This window comes from Bos indicus x Bos taurus, chromosome X, assembly GCF_003369695.1.
Source record: "Bos indicus x Bos taurus breed Angus x Brahman F1 hybrid chromosome X, Bos_hybrid_MaternalHap_v2.0, whole genome shotgun sequence".
Lineage (NCBI taxonomy): Eukaryota > Metazoa > Chordata > Mammalia > Artiodactyla > Bovidae > Bos > Bos indicus x Bos taurus.
The window spans coordinates 138,213,990-138,227,297 of NC_040105.1; the positions used below are offsets into that span (position 1 = coordinate 138,213,990).

At 41.2% G+C, this 13,308-nt stretch overlaps 1 protein-coding gene across 7 annotated transcripts in view; it reads right to left on the reverse strand.

The window, feature by feature from the left end:
• The window catches only part of GRIA3 (glutamate ionotropic receptor AMPA type subunit 3), a 308,828-nt gene that overhangs the window by 54,905 nt on the left and 240,615 nt on the right, over positions 1-13,308 (reverse strand). For 6 of the 7 annotated variants that reach the window (XR_003509870.1, XM_027535412.1, XM_027535411.1 and 3 more), the window contains one exon: positions 12,020-12,218. Coding sequence is in view for 6 of the 7 variants with exons in the window: in XM_027535412.1 (XP_027391213.1) it covers positions 12,020-12,218 (199 nt within the window). In the remaining variant the exon portion in view is untranslated. Of the gene's footprint in view, positions 1-11,584; positions 11,850-12,019; positions 12,219-13,308 lie in introns of those variants that run through there. The other variant, XM_027535415.1, reaches the window with a different exon arrangement.

Below are 13,308 nucleotides of genomic sequence, written 5' to 3' on the forward strand. Positions count from 1 at the left end.
TTCTTGGAAACTTTTTTCACCCTAAACTCCTCCCCACCCCAAACACATGTACGTACACTATTTTGAGCAAACAAATCTTAGTGTGAACGCTAGACAGAACTAACAGTTCTTCAGTCAATAGAGGCCACAGTCTAACTTGACATAAAATTATGGCCTGTCTTGTTGTTGTTTTGGTCACAAATAGATACCCTTTGCCCTCATTTTGAATTCTCTTTTCTCTCCAAATATTTTCAAGATGCCCCCTTTTCCAGAGACCTTTCCCAATTGTCACCTGACCCCTTTATTGTCTTCATACTGAACTCAGGGTTCTGAATGGCACCTCCTATTCTTTCCCAGACTGTCTAGGACAGAGTTCTTCACCCAGTGAATCTGAAAATCAATGTTACTGAATGATACAAGAAATAGTCTGTAATCCAGTCTACAGGGACAAGGGAAATAAAATTGAGAGTGAACTAAATCAGGCTGTGCCCACATAAGAATTTTGATACCACTGGGAATTAAGAATAAGTTCCAGAATGCAGGTTCCTCTAGGCATAGCAGCTGACTGCTTTCAGGAGCTTCTTCATTTAGGGCACCAGGGAGTGTACAGATAGCGACAGGTAACATTCTAAACCATTGAGAACAGGAGGGCAATGGGTTTCATTCTACCATTCATCACCTGCATTCTACTGCCATCTTGTTGGGGCATCAGAGTTGCAGCCCAAATATAGAAAAAAGAAGGATGCTCCCCTAAGATGTTGCTACAAGATGAAATCACTAGCTAAAATATCTAGGTCCCTCTGTATATATGTGTGATGTGTGGAATCAACAGGAATTTAGGTATTTTTCAACATTTATGTACATAGCATATCTTCCCTTCAACTTCGACTCCCTTTCAACTTCAAGTCGTGTATCAAGATAATTCTCTGTGATGCTAACTAAAGTTCTGCCCCCAATACCAGGTACCAGATCTTCCTAGTGGGATGGAGGCATCAGTGGCTTAAGAGAAGATTAGGAAGAAAACAGAACAGAAAATGCCCTCATCTTTTGTTTCAAAATAGACTTTCAAAAAGTTACAGTAGAAAAGATAGAACTGGCATATGATCCAGAAATTCCATTCCTAGGTATATACCAAAAGGAATTGAAAACAAGGATTTGAACAGATGTTTGTACATCAGTGTTCATTGCAGCATTATTTACAATAGCCAAAAGGTGTGAACCACCCAAGTGTCTGTTAAAAGATGAATGGATAAGCAAGATGTGCTATAGATAGACAATAGATAAATTCATCCTAAAAAGGAATGAAGGTCTGAAACATGCTATAATATGGACGGGTGAACCATGCAGACAGTGTGCTAAGCAAAGTAAGTCACACACAAAAAGACAAATATTGTATGATTCCATACAGATTCATATAAATGGAAAGTAGAACAGTGGTTACTAGGGGCTGGGAGAGTAGGGGAATGGGAAGTTCTTGATTAATGGTTATAGAGTTTCTGTTTGAGGTGATGAAAATGTTTCAGAAATAGTGGTGATGGTTATACAACATTGTAAATGTAATACCACTGAATGGCATACTTAAACATGGTTAAAACAGCAAATTTTATGTTATATATATTTTATTATAATTTTTAAACACTAATAATGTAATATACCAAAATTCTTTGAACTGTACATTTTAAATGGGTGAATTGTATCTTCATTAAATTGTTTTAAAAGGCAGAGGCAACAGTACCTTGAAGGCCAAGTTTTCAATTAGTAAGAACCAAACTTTCTGATAAAAAAGAGAGGTTTTTGAGTTTCCAAATTCTAAGACCAAAAGGGAAATATGAAGTTTATGTCATACTCAATAAATTGGAAAACAGATCGATAATGAGCCAGACTAACTACCCTTGGAGGCCAGATAAGAGCTGAGGCAGAGAGGAGTACAAGAGAAGTCAGACTGGGCTGTGCATCACAGAAGGGTCTCTGTGCCCTGCTCCCCACCTCATCCCAGCTCTCCACCTCATCCCAGCTCTCCAAAAGGAGGAGAGAGGATGGCACTCCCAGGGCAGAAGTAATGGGGTCTCACTTCCTAGGGTGTAGCATAGGGGTGATAAATTGAAGAGAATAGCCTATGTCTAGCTTGGTGCTGGTGTCATAAAATAGCAATGGCTACATGAGGCCTGGAGGAGAAAGGAGCTGTCCCAGAGAGGTGGAAGGAGAGAAAGAGACTATTCCAGTAGCCCTACAACTGTGCAAGAGGAGAGAGAGAGAGAAAGAGAGAAAAAAAGGAGACAGCCTGGCAATAGGTGCAGGGTTATGTAGGTCTGCAGAGGTCTTGCGGCCTGGCAAATGTCTGTGTGGAGGAGAAAGACTACTTGACATCCAAGCTGGGTGGTACAGCTCAGTGGATGCTGGAAGTGATCCTGATGCTCTGGTGTTAGATGGCTGCCCTGATGCCATGACACCATGTACACTCCCTGGAACTTGGATATTATTCCAGGGAAGAGAGAAAAATCCTGAAATGACTGGGAAATCACTGTTTGCCTGAATTTATCTGGGTGTATTTTTTTCTGCCAGGTGGCAAAAGTGAGGTAGCAGGAACAGGAATGTAAAGAAATGTTTTTCTGCAAAATGGAGTTAGTTGTCTGTGAAAATATACCTCTGCCATAAAACCACCTTCTAAGAAGACCAAATAAGATACAGTAAAGGCATGAATCATTAGGGGCTTCTGGACTTCTAAAATTTTTTTGATGATTAACCTTAAGACTTATTTTCCCACTTGGAAAAATTTCCTAACCAGTCCTAGTGTAAGTGTACCTTCTCAGCCCTTGTTCCTACAGTTTGCTTTGTTGCTATGTGTGCTAAGTTGCTTCAGTCGTGTCCAGCTCTTTGCAGTCCTATGGACCATAGTCTTCCAGGCTCCTCTCTCTATGGGATTCTCCAGGCAAGAATACTGGAGTGTGTTGCCATTTCCTTCTCCAGGGGACTTTCCTGACCCAGGAATCGAACTTGCATCTCTTAAGTCTCCTGTATTGATAGGTGGGTTCCTCACCGCTAGCGCCACCTGGGAAGCCCTTTGTTCGTTGCTATAGTTCATAGTTACTACAAGTATCCTTGGATCATTTGATGAATGTAGGACTTAGAGATTTCATTAGTGACCACTGAAAAGGAAGGTCAAAAATATGAGCTCTTCCACCTTGTTCATAAATGTTATCCAATGCATCAGCAAATTCTGAGACTCTCCCCAAAATATATCCCAAACCTGACCACTATACATACTCTCCATTGCTATAACTCTAGCATATAAATCCATTCTTCAGTTACCAAGGTCGTCTTCCTGTCCCTTAAACATGCCAGGATTTTTCTTGCCCCAAGACCTTTGCACTTTGTATTCCTGCTGTTTGGAATACTCTTCCATCATATTTTCACATGGCTAACTCTTATCATTCAGGCCATTAATTAAATGTTACCTCCTTAAAGAGGCTTTCCCCAAACCCCTTCCATCCCAAGCTCCCAGTTAAAACAGTCCTCTCTAAGTCATTCTCTATCATAATACACAGAGTGCTTATTGGGGCCTGAAATTATTTTATGCACCTATTTGTTTATATGTTTACTGTTTCTCTCCTTCCAACAAAACATGCGTGCATGCTCAGTCATGTTGACTGTTTGTGACCCCATGAACTGTGTGGCCCACCAGCCTCCTATGTCCATGGAATTTCCCAGGCAAGAATACTGGAATGGGTTGCCATTTCCTTCTCTAGGGATCTTCCAGACCCAGGGATCAAACCCATGTCTCCTGTGTCTCCTGTGTTGGCAGGCAAATTCTGTCATGTTTCCCCTACTGTATCCCTGGTACCTAACTTGATACAGTAGACACTCAATATAGCTTTACTCACTGGTTTAAAAAGTGGAAGATGTTGAAGATTGGAACGAACTTGACCACAGGGCCTCACCTTGTAGCCTTTTTGAAAGAAAAATTCACATCAAGGTTTTATTTGTGTGAGTTTCCTCTTCCTTTCCAAAGTGGAGTGCTACCAAGCATTCTAGTTAATTGCATGTTTTTGTGAGTTGAGTTTCAGTCAGTTGAAATTTTAGTTGATTGTTGTTGATCAACAATAGTTGATCAACTATTTAGGCTTCTTATGGTGATAGAAAGGAATCGTAAATAATCAACCTGTGCAGGCTTGCCAGGTGAATTCAAGGAAAGTCTAATTGAACAGATGGGCCCCCATCCTCTAACTGGAAGGCTATTATGTGTTTTGACTTTGTTAGACAAGGAAAGAGAGAGGTCCTGTGGTGAGTTCCTCTAGGGAAAAGAGTTTCAGAATTCTCACAAAGATCTGGGAGTCCTGTGTGATGTTAATTATCCTGGTGTGGTCTGAGAGAGTTGGCAGCCTCAAAGATAACAAAGACTTAACCCCCTAAGGCTTCCTGAGCTATGACATGCTCTCATAAGCAAGTAGGTTACCTGGGAGGACTAACGGAGACAGGCTAATGAAATCCATATGGTTGGTCACTTTGGACAGATGGCCTGCATGCCACCTTGGAAGCACCTGAAGTTTCTAGGTGGTCTTCAAGGGCAGCTTTAAGCTGTGCACGGTGAAGTTTTTGAATCTGCAGACCACAAAGGAATGGCTAGAGATGGACTAAGAGATGAGGTCATATTTTATAACAGGTAGGAATGGGATCAGGAGGATGGGGGAAGGATATAAATGAGTTTTCTCTCTCCTCCCACAGCTGGAAATGCCACCCCCCAACTCTCTTCCATTGAGCAAGCAGAGGTTCTTTTCTTTTTGAGAAATACCCTTCTCTCACGTCTCCTCAGAGCCTTATTTGGACAGTCTCTATACTTCAGTTGCTCTACTGGTGGGTCCTTTAAATCTCTTGGGATTTGTAGAACACTTCATATCATTAAAGAGCTTTTTCTGATATTATCTTCTAACCAACCCCATACAGAAGGTAGAGCAGGGAATATTTCCCTTGATAGATGAGGAATCTGAGACCAGATGACCCTTACCCAAAGAAAAACAAGAAAGTCATCAGTGGACGTGGAACTAGAAATCATTTTCATCTTCTTATTCTTTCCAGTTTTATCTACATCATGACATAACCCTTGTCATATCAGAAGCTATAACAAGCCGTGAATAATAGCAGTCTACTACATTTGTGGCATTTGCTTTAGTTTTATGGATGTTTTCCTTTTCTTTGCCTTCTTATCTTGGATCCCTTTGAGATTTGGGGGACATGGCAAAATGTAATTTAAAAGTGTGTATAGGCTTCCTTTTGTAATTGATCCATCAGAGGGAATAAAAACAAAGATCAACCAGGAGATGATAGAGATGCCTTAACATGCTCTACCCTATAGGCTTGGTTCATGCATAGTACCCCATGTTTCTATGAACACTCGTACCAGAAAGGCATTGAGATGGAATGGAAAGAGGACCCCGTCTAGACTCAGAATTCTAGTTTGTCCCCACTGAGCTGAGCAGATTTCAAGTCACAGTGTCATCTTGCTTCAATGTTTCCTCCCTGAAGGAGGTGTAATAACACCTGTTCTGGTTGCCTAGCAGGATTGTCATGTGAATAAAGTGTGGTGAGATAAGTGGATATGTGTTGAAAGGGGCTTCTCAGGTGGCCCTAGTGGTAAAGAACCTGCCTGCCAATGCAGGAGACAAAAGAGATGTGGGTTTGGTTCCTGGGTTGGGAAGATCCCCTGGAGGAGGGCATGGCAACCCACTCCAGTATTCTTGCCTGGAGAATCCCAGGGACAGAGAAGCCTGGCAGGCTGCAAAGAGTTGGGCATGAGTGAAATGACTGAGCACACACATGTGCTGAAAATTGTCAGCCCACTAGATTGTGAGCTCTTGGGGGGTAGAGGCCATTTCTGTTTTATTCATCACTTTGATGACCTTCCTGCTGGAGTTATAGAGAATCATGAACCCTACTCTTATTCACCACAAAGGATATCCAGAGATTGGCATGTGCTAGGAAGTCAATCCATCGAAATAAACACCATCGACTGCCCTGGAGGGATGATCATCTAGTTCTCCGAGATACCTATGTTTTAAGTCAATCTGTTTCCCCAAATAACCTCCAAGAATGGTGAAAAAAACCTAAGTATTTTCATGTGATTTCACAAAAGGCAGAAATTTAATTTCGTTCATGGAGATGGCTCTTCCGTGCTTAGCTTTGAGTTTGGTATATAGTAGTTGCCCCAAAAAGTTATTGAAAGAGTGATGAACAAGTAATAGAATTGAGGGCATTATTACTAGCCTGTCTTGCCACATTTCCTCCTTTGTCTTGGAGACAGGTACTGGTGTGCAGCTGTCTGAATGTATCATTCCCTTTTTCAGAGTCCCATTTGGCCAGGCCTCAGGTCAGCAGCCTCACTTTGTACCTGCTGCTCTGCCTCTAGTCTTAACCTATAAGGTCTATGAGTCTTGCTGTGTAATGTATTATATGACATAGGAAAAGAATATTTGGGGGGGGGGGATAAGGTGGTATGAGAATGGCCATGTCAAAATTACAAAATCATTTCTTTTTTAAATTGTCAAGGAATATATACAATAAATGTGTCTGACCTACCATTCCTTGGTGTCAGCTCATCTCCTATTGTTGTTATTATATGCTCCCTAGTGTGTCGTTTCACCATATCATCAAACATTTAGTCACATCATATATGTCTTCAAACTAATTAAATGTGGTTGCTGTTGTCTGGATACAGTGTCAAGATCTCAAATTCATCATGGTACTTGTGAGAACATTTTTTTACAAAAGAATTTCTATATTTTGATGTGTTTCCTAAGGCAAGGGGACGGGCTAAGGGATGAGGAAAGTCTGTTGTAGTAAAACTTGAAGATTAATGGTTAGTTTTCTTAATCATGTCCAAATGTCAACATACTGGAGTGGCCAAAGCCTGAACAAACTTTTTGGCCAATCCGATACTTAACACGGGGACATTTGTGAAGAGATTGTTCTTCTTTCCTCATAAAGTTCAAAAACCTTATAATAAATAATCAGCAAATGTTATACAATATCTGGACTGAAATCCAGATCTGAAATCTGAACTCTGAAAATGCATGCGTGTGCATGTGTGTGTATGAGAGAGATTCAGGATGTGTAAGCAGAATCTAAATCCTCTTGGAGGGACTACTTCCCAAATCAAGTTGAGAGGGCACTTCTTTTTGCTGCCTGCATTAAAAGAAAAGTTACTGATGATAATAGTAACAGAGTCTTGTGTTGAGACAAAATGTTCTTCATGAGTAATTCAACTGTGCTTCATGAGGCTTACAATGTTGGCCACTCAGAAGACAGGGCAGTTCCCGGGGCAGGGGCAGGGTGGGGAGTCTGCAGATACATTTCAATTTTTCTGTCCTGCCTGGGGCACTGGAGGACTTCCCTGATGGCTCAGACGGTAAAGCATCTGCCTACAATGCGGGAGACCCAGGTTCAATCTCTGGGTTGGGAAGATCTCCTGGAGAAGGAAATGGCAACCCACTCCAGTACTCTTGCCTGGAAAATCCCATGGATGGAGAAGCCTGGTAGGCTACAGTCCGTGGGGTCGAAAGAGTCGGACATGACTGAGCAACTTCACTTTCACTTTTCACTTTCTGGGGCACTGGAGCAAGTCATGTCTTTCCCCACTCCTTTCCATTCATATTTATTTTTTAAAGGGGTTTAAATTAGCATTAACATTTCATTTAAAATGTTATCCTCTTATCCCCTGAACTATCTTCAGTGGGAATATGGCCAAGAATCTGGAAAAGAGGGCTTCCTGTATGGCTCAGCTGGTAAAGAATCTGCCTACAATATGGGAGACCTGGGTTTGATCCCTGGGTTGGGAAGATCCCCTGGAGAAGGGAAAGGCTACTACTCCAGTATTCTGGAAAAGAAATCAAACATTTGTAGTTGTCTTCTAATATTTCTAGGGGTCTGAAGGCAGAGAGAATTTCGGGATTGCTTTTCCTCTTGGTGCTACTTTTTAACATGACTCTGGTATCAGGTTAAACATTCAAAACCTGGTGGAGAATGATCATTTTGGTGCAGTTTTCCAAATCATAGTGGCATTTCTTTGGGCAATGGCAATGAAGCTGTCGACTTGTCTTTTTTTAGCATGGGTGCTTCCAACTCCAATTGGGACATTGAGTTTTGGAGCTGCTGTCTAAGGAAATCAGTTTTCAAGTCATGAGGGCTGATGGTAATATTTCAGATGTCTCTTCCAGCTGCATGCATTTGGCTCAGCCCCTCCCTGCCTTCCTCTCTGTGCCAGTGACTTTCTGTGACTGTAAGATAACAGCTAAGGATAGTTCAGAAAATGAGAGAAACAAAAGAATCACTTAAAGATATCATCATTTTAATGGCAGCCTTACTCAGGACAAGTAAAAATGTCTGCAGGGCGATTAGAAAGGAATTTTCTTTTATTTTTCTCTTAGTGGAAGGACTAGAGGGCTGGCCCCGGGCTGTTTTATGGTATTACTATTTAGCCCCTGTGGTTTTAATATGGAGTGAGAATGGGTAGAAATGAGCTCATGTTATGTTTGTAAATGTTGCATGTGGTCTTGTTTTAGCCTACAATGTTGAGAAGGCTTGCCATCAGGGGTCCTCAATGATTTTTTTTTTTTTTTTTTTTTGTAGAGGAGTTGCTGTTCTTAAAATTGCCTTGAGATCATGGAGGACTGAGGGGAAAGTGACATGCTGTGGCAGTGAAGTCCCCAAGTAAGAGATGATATGTTCCTGCTGGTTGCTTTCTCTGATTTATGGGGTTCAAGGAGGGGAAGAATAGAGGATATTAATTTTTAAAAAAAAATTTGGCAACACCCCATGGCACGTGGGACCTTAGCTCTCCTACCTGGGATGGAACCCACACTCCCGGCATTGGAAGGCAGAGTCTTAACCCTTGGACCATTGGGAAAGTCCTGAGTAGAGGATAGTAAGAGGACAAATGGCTTGGAGACCAATTGGTTGGGCCCCTCAGTATTATGTGAATACCAAGCATTCCCTTTGTTGGGTTTACATAACATTTTCAGTACAATCACGCTAAGAGTTGACTTGTCCTATACTGCTCATTCTACTCTTAGATCATCAACTTTTGTGAGCTGTCCTAAAGAACTTCCCCACAGAGTCCTTACTGCTGTCACTAGTAACCAATTGAGGGAAAAGAAAAGTGGCTAGTGGGAATTAGAAAATGATTTGCACTTCTTTACACCTAGAAATATCCAGCACCTTTTCGAATCAGATTTTCAAAACAGTTCCATTTTCATACGAATTGCTTATTGGCTGTAAAGGTCACTAGGAATTGGTGAACATTAGAAACTGAAAACCAATTAGAATGTGGCAATAGCTTTGCTCAGAATTGAATGTTGATTCAAATTGGCTCTAGTAATAAGATGTTCTTTAATGAAACCATCATTACATGGATTAGTAGGTGCTTTCCTAGTTTTTGAGAAAGACACATGTGTTGGGGTGCGGTCTGGGCATGGGGGCAATGACTGTTTGGTCGCTCTTCCAAGTCTTTGTGCTAATAAATCTTCCTAGAGAGCCTCCTTTGCCTGCAATATAGATGAATGGCCTTTGAAAACTTAATGGGAATTGATGCCACCTAGCGAATACCATTTAAAGCACACTTTCTTAATTTCTAATCCTTGAAGGAAAAATGCTTCCCAGAACAAGGATCCCTGATTGGAGGGTCCAAGGCTGGTGTCTTGATAGCTTAAGTGGTCAAGTACTTCTTGTAGCAATTTGATGCCTGTTGGGAGGGTGAACATAGGCTCTGCTAAAGCTGGACACCAAACCAAATTTCCATGGAGCTGATTGTGTGCTGACTATTCAGCAGATGGAAATCCTTGGCTTCCTGCCCTGAAATGTGTGAGTGATTTCATGAGGGCAGGGGATTATTCCCAGAGAAGCTTCTGGAACAGCCATCGAGGTGAGGGTCAAGGCCAGGTTAGTCCAAGAAGATTTTGATACTGCTATTGGAATAGCCAAAAAGTTTGTTTGGGTTCTTCTGTACTATCATGTGGAAAAACCCAAACAAACTTTTTGGCCAACCCCAATAGTACCGAGTCCCTCACCCTGGTTAGGGATTATGAGCTGCTCAATAAAAAGTGGTAGAGGTGAGAGAGGGATATCCTAAGTCAATAAAACTTCTTCTTCTTCTTCTTTTTTTTTTTTTTTTTAAATCAAGTGCCCCTCTACTTTTCCACCTACAACCCCTTCCAAGAGAATTCTTGAAAGGGTATCAGAACTCACTCTTTCTGCTTCAGGGAATGAAAACAGTTTTTAGTTAATCGCTATAATTTCAAGAAACATACTCCTGCTGGTTTCCTGTGAAACAACTGGATACATCCCATGATAATACACATATAAATACATTTCTTACTGATTTCTTAAAACAAGCTGGCTTAGAACCAACATTTGTTTACTGTGGATCTTTGAGGAAAAGTCACTAATTATACCTGCCATCCGATAACTCGATTTTTGGTTGGAGAGAATGACTCAACTTTTCTTTTCTACCAACTACACAAGTGGCTTCTGGATCACTGTTATAACCAGTTACCTGGGTTATAACAGGTAACAGTTAGCAGGCAGTCATATGTATAGAATGGGTCAGTTTTCTCAGTGAAGCCACCATGTCTCTCTGGTTGGAGCAACTGAATAAATGCAAGAGTTCTTAAACATTCCATCAATAGCCTTTTTTAAAGACACATGTACCCCAGTGTTCATCGCAGCACTGTTTATAATAGCCAGGACATGGAAGCAACCTAGATGTCCATCAGCAGATGAATGGATAAGAAAGCTGTGGTACATATACACAATGGAGTATTACTCAGCCATTAAAAAGAATACATTTGAATCAGTTCTAATGAGGTGGATGAAACTGGAGCCTATTATACAGAGTGAAGTAAGCCAGAAAGAAAAACACCAATACAGTATACTAACGCATATATATGGAATTTAGAAAGATGCTAACAATAACCCTGTGTATGAGACAGCAAAAGAGACACTGATGTACAGAACAGTCTTTTGGACTCTGTGGGAGAGGGAGAGGGTGGGAAGATTTGGGAGAATGGCATTGAAACATGTATAATATCATGTATGAAACGAGTTGCCAGTCCAGGTTCGATGCACGATACTGGATGCTTGGGGCTAGTGCACTGGGACGACCCAGAGGGATGGTATGGGGAGGGAGGAGGGAGGAGGATTCAGGATGGGGAACACAGGTATACCTGTGGCGGATTCATTTTGATATTTGGTAAAACTAATACAATTTGTAAAGTTTAAAAAAAAAAATAAAGACCAGTTACTACACAACAAAGATCTTGATGTTTTATGTAAAAGTGGTTTGTCCATTGTATTATCCTTGTATAATGTTCTATCTCCTTTCTTCTTTCTCCTCCACAGTGCTGATGCTTTACTAACTTTTACTAGTGAACAACTTGCTTCCCCTATTAAGACTGGGCCTATGTTGGGTCAGAAAGGGGTCAACAAATCTACTTAAGAAATTAAAACAGTTATCAGTTTCCCTGAAAATTGAATTATCTGCATGTACAGAAATGCTTGAAACAACTGAAATACATTTCAATAGGAAACCAAAGTATAAAATAGAATGTCATTTTATAGTCCATGATTCCTCAGATTCTTAGTCAACCACCTAACGTCAGTGAACTGCTGAGACATAAAATCACTGCTTTTGTAAAAGCTAAAAAGGAGAACAGATATTTAGTTCAATGACTTCAGTATTCAAGTAAGGGGACCAAGGCTGACAGAAGTTAAATGACCTGCCCAAGGATAAATAGTCACTTGGTGGCAGGTTGGGATTCCAACCTGCGAGTTCAAACCCAGTGCTCTTGCCATGCCACTTGTGAGGTCACACACGAGTCTTGGATCTAAAGGACAATGAAGTAGGTCATCAAGCAAGTAGTTCTATCTTTAAGATGCTCTGCCTTGATAATATTTCCACCCTTCCCCAACCCTCCTTTAAAATACCATGAATCTGCCTTTGTGAGCAGGTGGTAAAATAAAAGCCAGCAGACCCAATTAACTGAAAAGCACTTACTCTGAAAAACTCTTTTGTTGAGCCGGAGTCCAAGGTCCCATATGCAATTTCAGTCTGCTTAGCTAAGTCTTCAGCACTCTCTATGGGAGAAACCATCCTCTCCACAGTCAAGAAAGCAGCGAGATTGGCAGTATAGGAAGAAATAATGATCAGGGTGAAGAACCACCAAACCCCTCCAACAATGCGCCCGGAGAGTGATCTACAAAACAAAACAAAGACCCATCCGGACCCAGAGGGGCCAGGTTTCAGTTTACGAAATCCTTATCTTTATTTTTGGAAAGAGGAATGATTTCAGTGGAGCTGATGAAATCAAGAAGTCAATGATATCAGGGGATGAACACATCAAACAGAATGACACGTTGACAGCAACACTGCATGGCATGATGGCATGGGATGATGGTACATGCATAATGCTCTTCAGGCCCCTACGGGTTTCAAAGCAGGATTATTTATTTAATCACAGAAATAAATACCTTCTTTGTGCCAGCTCCTGCTTAGATGTAATCATTGTACTTACCTGATTCTCTTCCTGTGAGCCTTGCTGGGCGCACCTGGGGAAGACTGTTCTGTTTCCTTTATGGCAGGTGGTTCCCAGCCTTGCCTGTACATCAGAATCACCTGGGATCTTAAACCTCTCATGCTCAGCATGAGACTCAGCCAACAAAGAAATCAGAACCCGAGAGGTGCAACCCAGATGTATGTATTTTTAAAAATCTCGCCAGGTGATTACAATGTGCAGTCAAGGTTGACAAACACTGATGTAAGGTGATGTCATGGGAGACACAGAATCAAAAACCTTTATGTATTTGAGGAGACATGAGTAGATGCTAGTAAATGAGCACTATTCACTGTGAGTTTAACACATTTACTACAGACGTTGCCATTCTAGTGAAGTTGGTTAACCACAAGGCAAGGGGCCATGAAATAATATTTATTATTATCTTCATATAAATGGCTAGTGGGGCTCAGGAGTTTTGATCCAGGGATTGAAACTCTTCCCTTTGAAAAACTGAGACTAAGCACATGGGACAGGCTGGCTCAAGTGAAGTTGGAAACTAGTTGTGTAATAGGATTTGAGAGGCACTAAAACGTTTGTCTGTACGCTCCCTCACCAAAATAACCAAAACAGATAAAACCATCCTCACTGGTCTGCTCTAGACATTCTTACTATTGGGATTATCTTCCAAGGTTTCTTCAGGAGGCTTGGTCAAAATGTCACACTTTACTTCAACAGCACCTATTTTCATATCATTATGGATTAGTATATCCAGTTAGTGGAGAATGGGACA